Source organism: Erinaceus europaeus, chromosome 11 (assembly GCF_950295315.1).
Source record: "Erinaceus europaeus chromosome 11, mEriEur2.1, whole genome shotgun sequence".
Classification (NCBI taxonomy): Eukaryota; Metazoa; Chordata; class Mammalia; order Eulipotyphla; family Erinaceidae; genus Erinaceus; species Erinaceus europaeus.
The window spans coordinates 60357727-60369969 of record NC_080172.1 but is presented as its reverse complement, the minus strand read 5'-3'; the positions used below and the strand labels follow the sequence as shown (position 1 = coordinate 60369969).

The 12243-nt window shown below is 44.2% G+C and overlaps 1 protein-coding gene across 1 annotated transcript in view; it reads left to right on the top strand.

The window, feature by feature from the left end:
• Positions 1-12243, top strand: part of VANGL1 (VANGL planar cell polarity protein 1) — a 61753-nt gene that overhangs the window by 35868 nt on the left and 13642 nt on the right. Inside the window, exon 5 of the mRNA XM_007525512.2 lies at positions 11254-11387. Coding sequence (XP_007525574.1) covers positions 11254-11387 — 134 coding nt within the window. The remainder of the gene's footprint in view (positions 1-11253; positions 11388-12243) is intronic.

The window sequence follows — 12243 nt, the reverse complement described above, 5'->3', positions numbered from 1 at the left end:
TTTGTCTCTGTCCTCTCTCCATTTCTCTCTGTCCTATCTAACAATAACATCATTAACTACAATAAAGCAAGGACAACAAAAGGAAATAAATACATAAATAAATATTTTAAAAATCTTAAAAAAAAGTCTTATAAGGCTGTTGGAATGAAATGAGTGTGTTCATGCAAGAAAGATGAATTTGGGGAGGTCAGGGATAGGATGAAGTGGATGCAGTTGTGTCACTCTTTAAAAGTGGGACTCTTTAAAAAATGTGAGACAGGGTCATAGATCAGCTAAGATTTGCATCTTGGGGAGGAAGGAAAGAAGGGACACACCAGAGAGCCTGTATGCTCTGTCTCCCCATGCACCGTGTGTGTGTGTGTGTGTGTGTGTGTGTGTGTGTGTGTGTGTGTGTGTGTGTGTTGGGGACCTTAGTGAAGAGACAGCTACCAGCAGGCCAGGAAGAGAGCTCTCTTCAGAAATCAGAGCAATCAGACCTTGACCTTGGAAATTGAGGCTCTAGAACCATGAGAAAATTAATTTCTGTTGTTTAAGTCCCTCTGTCTATAGTACTTTGTCATAGAACTCTGGTAGACTCAGACAGGGACATTACCCACACTTATAACCTTTGACCTCAGAGCCTCAGGAAGCCCTAGGATCAATGAGCACATCTTGACCCACATAGAACAGAGCTCATATTGTTCCTTCAGGGCTTGTCTGTCTCCTCCCTGTTTGAGTGGGAGCCTTTCTGTTTTCAATTGCACTTGAGTTTTGTAGTTAGAAATGAGAGCTAGGGGTTGGGTGGTAATGCACCCAGTTGAGTGCACATGGTACCGTGTGCAGGACCTGGATTCAAGCCCCCAACTCCACCTGCAGAGAAGCTTCACAAATGGTGAAACAGTGCTGCAGGTATCTTCACTCTCTTCCTCTCTGTCACTTTCCCCTCTTGATTTCTCTTATTCTTATCAAATAAATTAATTAATTTTTTAAAAAGGAACGAGAGAGCTGCCTGAAGCTATGTCTGCCCCAGTGATTCCAAGATTTATCCTGTTCCTCTTAAACTCTGAAGTCTGGATTTCTGGGTCAGATGATATCCTAGCTAGTGGTCCAACTGCCAGTTCAGTTTGGCTATCAAACTAGGTCCTGCACCCCTCTCCTACCTTCAAGACTAGCACCCACAGTCTCTGAAAGGGCCTCACGTCATTGCAAATGTAGTTGTGGGGTGTTTTTTCGGGGGGCGGGGTGCTTTTTCGGGGGCGGGGTGCTTTTAACTGACCTTCAGAAGTCTTGGTTCATGTTAGTTCATGAAGCCATTATGGCTTCAGCTACAGTCTCCTTTTCAGAAATGTCTCTTTTTGCTTGGGCAGCTGCTTTTCAGTAAAGATATTTCTTAGTCCTCACCTCCACTCCGTCTTCCCTTCCCCCCACCTCCACCCCCCCCCAAAAAAAAAAACAAAAAACGGCCAGCTAAAAGTGTGTAGAGGCTTTTTGCTCAGACTCTGCTTTACTGTGGGAGCATTTCGAGGCAGGCCCAGAGCTGCCGTTTGTGGTTTGGCCCAGAGGCTCCTGTTAAAAGTGGCTTTAATGAGCGTGTAAGGTGCTGGACACTGCAATTCTGTATTTGTACAGCTGCTTGCTGCAGGAGTCCCAGCTGGGAAGGCTTCCCATAAGTGGCCCACAGCCCTGCTTCCAGACCAGGCACAGTGGCCCATCCAGGGTGTGGCTGCATGGGGAAAGGAATCTTTGCATGTGGGCTGTTTCATTGACCATACTGGGAAACTCAGGTTCTAGGCAGGGGACTCTGCAACTTGCTCTGTCCCCTGCGAGCTTCCTGCTGCTGGCCAGGTTGGTGCCATATACATGTGGACTAAGGTCAGTGTGTGTGATTACAGGCCTATCTGCAGCACTGACACTCCAGGAGACACCTGGAAGGGGGTGTCTTCACTGTTTTCTGCAGAACCAGTGTCAGCTCTGCTGCATGGGCAGAAGCATCACTCAGACTCCAGACCTCCCTGTGGCCCTTCTGAAGTCACAGGGTCTGACCCAGGACTGTGAGGCCAGGTAAACAAGTCTGGAGGTACCCTTATGCCTATCAGTCTGCTTCTTAGGAGATCTGAGCTTTGATGTTTATCTGGTGTGACTGGTGCACAGCAATTTGAAGCACCGAGAAAGCTGAGTTCCCAGCCAAGGCAAGGCAGGTGTGGTCCAAGTTAGTCCAGGTCTGTCAAATTGAAGGAACACATGTCCCACAGTTGCCCCAGAGGGAGTGGCCTACCAGCTTCTACCAGTGTCTCTCTGATGTGGAAGAGACAGACAGCCAAATAGGCAGCTGTGACAGGATCATCCTGCTTAGAAAGACTATACCCATGTTGCCACTATACCCATGTTGCCAGAACTGCACAGTAGATCTTGATATTTGGCCAAGAAAAATATGACATTTGTGACAACTTTTTTGTCAAGTTCCCAAGACCAGAAGGACCTCTTACTTCTGGAGCTGTTACTTCTAGTCTCACTTGCTCATCTCAGGGTTGAGAGTGGTCTTCTCTGAGCACACATACTGTGGCTTTGTTGGGATTATCAAAGGAGGTGTTACACCTCAGGGTTACACCTCATTATCAGCAATTTAGAAAGGGTTGGTGTTGGCTCACCCAGTAGAGCTCAGAGGTTACTTTGAGCAAGGACCTGAGTCCAAGCCCCTGACTATAAGAGGGAAAGCTTCATGAGTGGTAGAGTAGTAATGCAGGTATCTGCCTTTCCCTTCGCACCCCCTCCTTTTTGTCTCTGTCAAAAAAGAAATAAAACAAGTAAATGGCTGCCAGAAGTGGTCGATTTGTCGTTCAGGTACCAAGCCCCAGGATAACTCTGACAAGGAAGGAGAGGAGGAAATGAAGGAGGAACAGGGAGACTTAGTGGGGACAGTGATGGACATGGAGAAGTGCTGGGGTGGCCCCCATGCCCACATTGTACCTTGCTAGACCCTGGTGATGTGCAAACCCCATGGATTCTGACTCCTTCCTTCCAGCTGTGTGAGGGTAGACATCCCTGCCACTGGTCTCACTGTGCTGGCTTTCAGTAGGGATATGCAGTAGGCCCTGTCTGTAGCATCATATGTCACTTATGATTGGGCACAGTTAACCTTACTCCCACCGCACGCCCTTTACCTGCCTCCATCCTCTTCCCTCCAAGTGCAAGTGCATTCATATCCTAGGTGCTATCGGAAAGGGCCACACACTAGGTGGCTTAAAGCAGACTCCTCTCTCCAGAGGTCTTAGAGGCTCGAAGTCAGAAATGAAGATCAACACAGCCAGGGTCTTTCTGACAGTACTTGTGGAGAATCCTCTCTTTTCTTCTCTGAGCCTAGTGTTTGCCAGAAACTCCCAGTCTTCTCAGCTGTATCACTCTGACCTCTGTTCCATCAGCATATGGCATTCTCCTCTGTGTGTGTCTTTTTTCTTCTTCTCCTTCTCCTCCTTCTCCTTATTCTTATTCTTCTTTTCTGATAAAGACACCAGTGGAGACCTTCACCAGTCATTATTATATCTGCAAAGATTCTGTATGGTCCCATTCTGAACCTCTGGGTAGCCATGGATTGGGGGACACACTGGTCACCTCCTTGCTGGAACTGGCTTCTCATAGCTGTCCTGTGACTCAGTGCTGTGACCCTGTTGTTTGTATTATAGGCATTTAGGAGGACTCTTCATCACCAGTCTGTTCCTGCCATCCACACTGCTTCCTCTGCCTGGCTTAGTTTTACCACTTGTCTTTCTTAAATGACTGTCTAATAAAACTTTAAAAACCAGCTGAGTTTTATCAGTCCCTTGATTGTATTTACTGGCTCAGGTGGTTTTATTGGCAAATGGGAGTGGAAGCCCACTGAGGTCTGTTCACATCTGTGTCCCAGAACTTAGGATTTAGACAGGGAACTCTTGATATATAGTACACTGTGAGTGAAATTGGGGAGGCTGGCTATTAGAATTTTGCTGACTGCCAGCATCCTAAGTTGGCTTGCAGGAAAATGAGTTCTTACCTGAAAGACTATAATGCGTGAAAACTTTTGACTAGGTGGACACCAACATCTCACCATTTCTGACTTTAATAGCATGGGTTAGCTTAATTCAGAAACCAGCATCAAATCCATTACCAAGTAAATGATAGGAAGCAGATGTATGTGTGTATGTGTTTGCATGCACGTGTGTGTACACAGGTATGCACATGTGAATTTTCAAGCCTTAGTGCCCTTCTTTGCAAAATAGGAGCGTTAAAAGGGAGGTTTATAGCCACAGCTGTTTTCTTCAAGTATGTTATGGACATTCACAAGAAACGGGGTTGGGCCCAAAAGCTTTGTGAAAGTGATTTTTCTTGCCAAATGATGGTTTAAGCTTATTTGAGGTGCTATAAAAAGAGCTAGTGCTTGGAGTGGGGAGTTTGAAGTCAATGGACTCTTCATTTTGATTTGTCTCTGCTTTAGGTAAACACTAAAACTTTCTTCATTGCTCAAATATTACAACAGAGTGTAAGTGGAGCGTGCTTTGATGCACAGGGATTGTGTAAACATTTTAGCCACCATCCAATCTACTCACCTCCTGCAAAATGCTTGTGCTTATTAGTTATGTTCTAATATGATCTACTGTAATACTAATTTACAGTTTACAAATGCTTTTACCAGCTGCATTTCATTTGTTCTTCTCAACAACCACGTGCAATAGATAGCTGGTGCTATCTCTTCATCACAGACCGTGAAAAGCATCAAGAGAGGGAAAATCAATAAAAAATTGAGGTGATCTCAAATTCAGGTTTTCTGACTCAGCTCTATCTGTTCTGTGTACCTTGGTTGCTTCCATGTAGTAAGGTTTGATTTTTGGAACCTGGGAGTTGACAGGAAATCATGCCTAAAGAGAAAGAATAGGTCCACTTTATGGGCTGAGTTCTCTAGGAAAAAATGCTGAGGAGGGAGCCCATCCTAGCTTATTACTGCTGATAATACTCCCCCCTCCCTCCAGAGGGGATGGTTGGGCAAGGTGCAGAAGGTCAGACCATCTCTCCAGCAGGCAGGAACAGGCACATTCCTGGTGCTTCTATTTGTGACAGAGCCAGTCATTTAAATATATTTCATGTAATCTTCTAAAGAAACTAAATTCAGATAGGAGTCTCCTCTTTGGGAATCAAGAAAATAGAGAGTTGGCACCTACATCTCCAATATTTTTCCTGGTCTAAATGCCAGTTGACTTTGAAATCTGGGACAGTTAGAGAAGAGACATTTATGCAGGGGCAGTCAGGCCTCACTCTTATTAAGTGCTGTCTTCTACAGCATGTAAGTCTGATGTCAGTTTCTATCCCAAAGTCTAAAGTCAATATACTTTCTGTTCTGGCTCTTCATCATATACCAGAATGGTTGAGTTTGCCAGATAGTTGATTTTAGGCTAAAAGTAACATGCTGCTAATTTAACCATCTGACTTCCCACTGGAAGGAAGAATAACTCAGAACCTACTGTGGGAACATCTGTACAGCAGCCCCCCTGCAGGTGGGTAGCCAGGGGCTCGAAGTGGGATCCTTGTGCTTTTTACTATGTGCACTTAGCCTGGTGTGCCATTACCTGGCCACCCACTTTTAAAAAATGTTTAAGAAATTTTTTTGTCTTCACTGTTCCAAGCTAACTTTTTTTTAAATTAGAGACAGAGACAGCATGATAGAGGGAAAGCTTCACAGTGTCTTATAGTAGTGGGTGGACTTGAACCTGGGTCACAAGCATGGCAGAGCAGGTGAACTGTCTTACTGGCCCTATTGTCTATGTTTTTATCCTGCAGATGAAAAATCTTAAGTTTGAGAAAATACGTTATTTTATGCAAGGTCAAGGGGAAAATGAAAGAGCCCAAGGTCATACTGTCTAGGGCCAGAGCCTGCACCTTTGATGTGTGTCTATATCCCAGAAGTGCGCAGACCATGGGGGAGGCAGGAGTGGGGAGAGATGTTGGACATTCATTTGATTTTGTTTTTCATAATGATTCTTTGCACATTACCTCTCTCCAATTCCTAGGGACTAAATGTGTTCGGAAGTGCTTTACTCCAAGTCTGTTGGAGAAATGCAGCCCTGGGGTGAACCCCTCTACTCCGTTGCCATGGCACTGGCATAACCATCATCAATGACACACTAGCAGTGTTCTTGTGGCTCATTAGACACAAAAGACCACAGCATTTCACAGCCCCCACTCTTTGTCCTGAAAAGGAAATTACCCAGGAAAGCAACATGACCAGAGGCAGCTTTCACATTCAAATGTGCCTGTTGAGTTCCCTGGAGTATTTATGCTGATCCATTGCTACCCTGTCCTGTCCAGGAGCCCAAGGTTAGCTCAGGCAGAACAGGAGGAGGAAGCCACTGTCCTATTTTTCAGCAGCATCTGAATTACCTGATCCTGACCCTGCTGTCTTTTCTATGCATATCTGGGATTCCCGAATTTGTGTTTTTGTGTGTAGTTCTTAAGTGAATCTCAGATGCTGTTTTCTATCATTGCATATGGTCTGTGAAAGGATTATTTAGCTAGATAGGGGCGTGGGAGAGTGTATTGGAATGCAGGATTCCTGGAGCTCAGAGTTTCTTATCTCGGAAGAGTGCTCCTTGCTGTGGGTGTTTGGTGGAGCCATGCCTATAATTTGCACGTTAGACTCCACCAGTCTGTGTTACAGGGTTTCTGTGGAAGGAAAGTGCAGTCAAGTTACTTCCTTTTTCACTGTGTAGGAGAGTGATAAGAGAGGCGGCAATGTTCTCACCAGCTTGGTTTTTCTTGTTCTCCACCTCCACCTAGTCTGAAGACTCAACAAGTATGGTTCAGGAGGTGACACAGTGGGTAAAGTCGTAGTTTCTCAAGCATGAGGTCAAGAGTTCAATCCCTGGCAGCACATGCACTAGTGCGATGCCTGGTTCTTCCCTCCTATTTTTCTCATTAATAAATAAAATCTTTAAAATAAAAAAAAAAGATTTGACTAGTTAAAGGGTTTCTTTTACTTCATCTCTGAGGCCTTATAAAATATATGCCTGGGATTGACCTATACGTTTGGGGATTCCAGGACTTCCTCAGTGAACAATTTGGGCCACTATTACGTGCCTCTGGGGAAGTCAAGTGAGGCATCCCTTGTGCATGAGGGCCTTTCACAGACAAGCTGAAGAGTGACACTAGTGTGCTGGGCTCCTGGGACAATGTCACAAGTCACCTGTGATCATTGCTGCTGGGAGTTCAGGACAGACCAGTGGAGGGGCCAGAGTTGTAAAAATAATCGAACCCACATTGGGCTTGTGTGATGCCCTATGTAGCAGATGCCAAGAAGGTGCTAAACCTGATATTGCCTGAGGAGGAGGAGGAGGCTCCGCATTGTAGGTTGATGCCAGGCCCCTGCCAGATGTCCCCACAGTAGGTTCTGAGTTGTTCTTCCTTCCACTGGGAAGTCAGCTGGTAGGTTAGTAGCATGTTACTTTTAGCCTAAAATTAGCTATCTAGCAAACTCAGCTATGCCAGCACGTGATGAAAAGCCAGAACAGAAAGGATATGACTTTAGACTTTGGGGTAGAAACTGACATTAGACTTACATGTTGTGGAAGACAGCACTTAACAAGAGTAGAATGCCTCTCTTGAAGCAAGTGCCTTCCAGATACTTAGCTATACTGGGGAGGTGGGGTTGTGTCTATGTGTCACTAAATGTATGTAAAGCATTAATTCCCCCAACAAATTATATATAAAAAAGAATACCTTCCTTGAATCTATCAAAGCCTGTTTTCTCCATTTATATGTAAGCAGAGAATGTATGAGAACATAGAGATAATTGTCTGGGAAAGGCCAGTTGACAGCAACTAGGAATGACTTTTATTTTAAAATAAATGAATAAATATTAAGTAGAGGAAGAGGAGGAGGAGGAGGAGGACCACCAGAGCTAGGGAGACAGCTCATGTGGATTTTTCACCTGCTTTGCCATTTACACAATCCAGGTTCAAGTCCAGCATCCACCACACTGGAGGGAGAAGCTTAAGTGCTATAATATCTTTCTCTCTTTCCATTATTCCCTCTATCTGAAGGAAAAAAAAAAGTGGGTTGGATCACTGAAACCCTATCAATAACCAAAAACAAAACAAGCAAACAAAAATGCAAAAAAAAGAAAAAAAAGAAAAATTAAAATGCCAGCCTTGAGTACTCAAGACTGTGACAACATGGAACTTGGGGCTAAGCCTCTTCCTAATAGGTCTGCAGTCTTCACTGTGTTATACACATGGTAAGTAATATATTTAATCTTCATCCTGAGTCACTGATGGAACTCACTTCATACATTATTGTTTACTTTCTTAAGATAATAATGGATTTGGATGATCCAGACTTGACTTCTTCCTTTTTGTTAGGCACTTCAGTTATGTGTAACATTCAGTTATGTGGTCTATCTCCTGCTGTCTTTTTGTTAGATATGTGAAATGGCACATGGCATGGTTTGTTTGGTGTTCTGTTTTTTTTTTTTTAATTATTTTTTTTATAAAAAGGAAACACTGACAAAAGCCATAGGCTAAGAGGGGTACAACTCCAAACAATTCCCACCACCAGATTTCCATATCCCCTCCCCTTATTGCTTTCCTATTCTTTATCCCTCTGGGAGTATGGACCCAGGGTCATTATGAGATGCAGAAGGTGGAAGGTCTGGCTTCTGTAATAGCTTCCCCACTGAATATGGGCATTGACAGGCCAGCCCATACTCCCAGTCTGCCTCTCTCTTTCCCTAGTGGGGTGGGGCTCTGGGGAATTGGAGCTCCAGGACACATTGGTGGGGTCATCTGCCTAGGAAAGTCCGGTTGGCATCATGTTAGCATCTGGATCCTGGTGGCTGAAAAAAGAGTCAACATATAAAGCCAAACAAATTGTTGACTAATCATGAAGCTAAAGGCTGGAATGGTTCAGATAATGAGTTGGGAGGTTGCCGTTTTTTTGTAGATAATTAGTAGGCCTATTTTAGTTATATTCCAAAAAGCCCATGACTATACTAGTTTTTTTTGTTGTTGTTCTGTTTTTAACCAGAGCACTGCTCATTTCTGGCTTATGATTCTTTGGGGGATTGAACCTGGGACACTGAAGCCTGAGGCACAGCAGAGTTTCTGTGCAGGCATGTGTGCCATTCAGAGGTGTATATGCCTTTCCTGGGAGTGCCTTCAGCAGCCGTGTTTGCTTGGCTGTCTGAGGGGCTGATCCGTTCTATGGTTTTGAAACATTCTGATGCCTCTATTGAGATGACAGTGCTGGAAGAGGAGATAACTTGTTTGATTTTTCTCAGCAAAGCTTTGGAAGACCTTAAGTCTCATACAAATAATATTAGAGCTCTGGTCCTGTAACTTCACCCCACCCCCAGTGGCATGATGTGAGCTATTTGCTGGTGATTTGGAGCATGGCTGGAGGGTGCAGGATCTGGGGTATGTACCCTGTGTGGGAAGCACTTCCAGAGTGGGACACTAGCAGAGACCCTTCGGATATAAGATTGCCAGACCCTAGCCAGCCTCCAAACCCCGGATGAGTTGGTGTGATTCCTTGGACCCCTCCTTGTGGCTTGGCTGGACAGAAAATGCAAATCCCATAACCACAACAGGGCTTGCTTTGAAGGTAGGCCTGGGAATAGCTGATGAATTGCCTTTCAATTTTTAATCAGGGGAAAATATATATATATATATATATATATATATATTTTTTTTTTTTTTCTGCTGAAGTCTAGGAGTGCAAGGATATTTCCATGCTGTCACAGGAGTGTGGTGTGGAATAAGTGACACCTCTGTGTGACTTTGTTTCTATGGCTCCCCCAAACCCAGAGTCTCTGGAAAAGGACTGGAGTGGTGGTAGAGGAGGCAGTATAGGGGCAGAAGAAGGTGTTTTTGTTTATGTCATCAAGGAGCGCTGGGGGTAAGCTATAGGTGGAGTGGAAGGAGAAGTGCTTGTCCCCCTTGGGGAATACCACTGACACAGGCAGGAGTGAAAAGGAGCTGGGCTCTCCTAAACTGGACCCAGTGGGCAAGCTTTCTGTATGGACAGAGAGGACTTCTGTACAGAGATTCATGATGGAGACTTCAGCTCAAGGACCATCTGCTTCCATGAGGAGGCTGCCTTCATGTCAGCCTGAGTCCCGGGTAGTTACAAACTCCTCTTTGCCTAATCAGTTCCTCTGTACTCCAGTTCATTGTTACAGACCGTGTGCCCCTTGCACAACTGGCTGAGGAGATGCCCTTTCAGTTTTTGTGTGCATCCTCAGGAACTGGCCGTTGCAGGACTTAAATATGAGAGTGGTGAGTGAGCAAATGAGTAACTGAATGACTAGTGCTTTCAATATGTGGACTTGCTCCAAGGAACCTTGTACTTATGTTATATAAGCTGGTCTTTCCAGATTTTCCCCAGCCTACCCCATGTGGACACAAGTTGCACCAACTGAATGTGGAAGGCTTTATCATGACCCTACTTTCAGGTTAACTTATAGACTCCTCTATTGTTTGGGAGTCAGTGACCAAAGGATGCTGGGGGCAGAGTGGATAAACTGTCCAGCTTGAGAGATGAGGGACTACATATCCTTGCTGTAAAATGAAGGCCCCTCAGTACACACAGAGCTGTGGAAGGCAGTCTCATCTAGGAATCAAAACCTTTTCCCTAATGCCCAGGTTATTGTAAATGCTCCTTATAAATGTGTCTGCTTAGTATAGGAACTGAAGGATAATATAAAGAAGATGCAGATAAATTTAGGGGAGGGCCTGGGTGGTAGCACACCAAGTAGAACATACATATTACCTTGTGCAAGGACCCAGGTTCAAGCCCTCAGTCCCCACCTGCAGAGGAGAAGTCTCATGAGTGGTGAATTAGTACTGTAGGTGTCTTCTGCCTGTCTTACTTCCATTTCAGTTTCTCTTGGTCTCTGTCAAATTGTAAGAGGAAAAATAAGGAAAAAATGCTCACCAAGAGTAGTGGATTCATCATGCAGGCACCAAGCCCCAGCAGTAAGTCTGGTGCCAATAAAAGTGTGTGTGTGTGTGTGTGTGTGTGTGTGTGAAGTTTAGCCCATTGATGGTTCCAGTAAGGGGAATGATAAAAGAATTGATGAATGGGAGGAAGAAAGCAAGAGTATTCAAACTAAAGAAAATATAAAATATAATTAGATGACTTTGTGGAAACAGAATGTGAGGCATTGTGATAGGTATTGTGGGGTGTAATGCTCAGTGTGCTGATATTTTACTTCATTTTGAAAAAAAATGCATTTATTTTGTCTTCTTTTCTCAGCATCCAGCGGGCAGCATTGGTGGTTCTGGAAAATTACTATAAAGATTTTAGCATCTATAACCCCAACCTACTCACAGCCTCCAAATTCAGGGCAGCTAAGCACATGGCGGGACTGAAAGTCTACAATGTTGACGGTAGGTATCTTGATGTAGTGACTGCCAGGGGCAACTGTGTAGCTGAAGCTCTATGGTACATTCATATTTCCTTTTCTTCCTCTCTTTTTTATTTTATTTATTTATTGTAGGCAAATATTTTAAGGGAAAGTTTGATTTCCAGTTTACTTACATAGGAGATTCCTCCATTTTGTAGGGTTTTGATTGAAAATAATAGTGATTTATTTCCTGCACCCTGCTGGGAACATCTTAAACTAAATACTATAAAGAAAAGGGTTGTTCTTCAGAATTTGAATAAGTTATCCAAAGGATTAGTGCTCCAAACCTGCTAGGACTATGACTCCTCATTGTTTAGGCCTCTGGTGAGAATCATTTTTCAGTCCTGGCTAGGATCTACAACAAGTGGTGGCAGGAAGCCAGAGGCCAGGTTGGGGCACTGGAGTTTTTTTTTTTTTAAGTTATCAGATGGTTCTGTGCAAGAAACTGGACACAGTGTCTGGGCACTCTGGGTCAGGACAAGAGCTTTGCAAACCCTAGAGGGGGATTATGTTGTTAGAAAGTCAAGTGATTTATAGAGTGTCAGATTCTAATGGTGCGATTTTTCCCCTTTGGGGGACTATCTGAAATGTATGCACTCTCTCCTGAATCCGATAGGACTGATAGCTTCCCCCTGTGATCTGAAGCTTAGCAAAAACCCCTACTAGCAAAGCCAAGTCATTAACCTAATTGGTAATACGTAAGAAAACATGAGATTTGCCTGTACTTTCTGAGCCGTTAAGGTGATCTTTGGCCAGACTGGCAGTCCTTGGGATTCTGAGTCTGCATTAAGAACAAGGCCACTTTACAAGTCCTTGTGCATTGGTATTTTCTGTAAGTG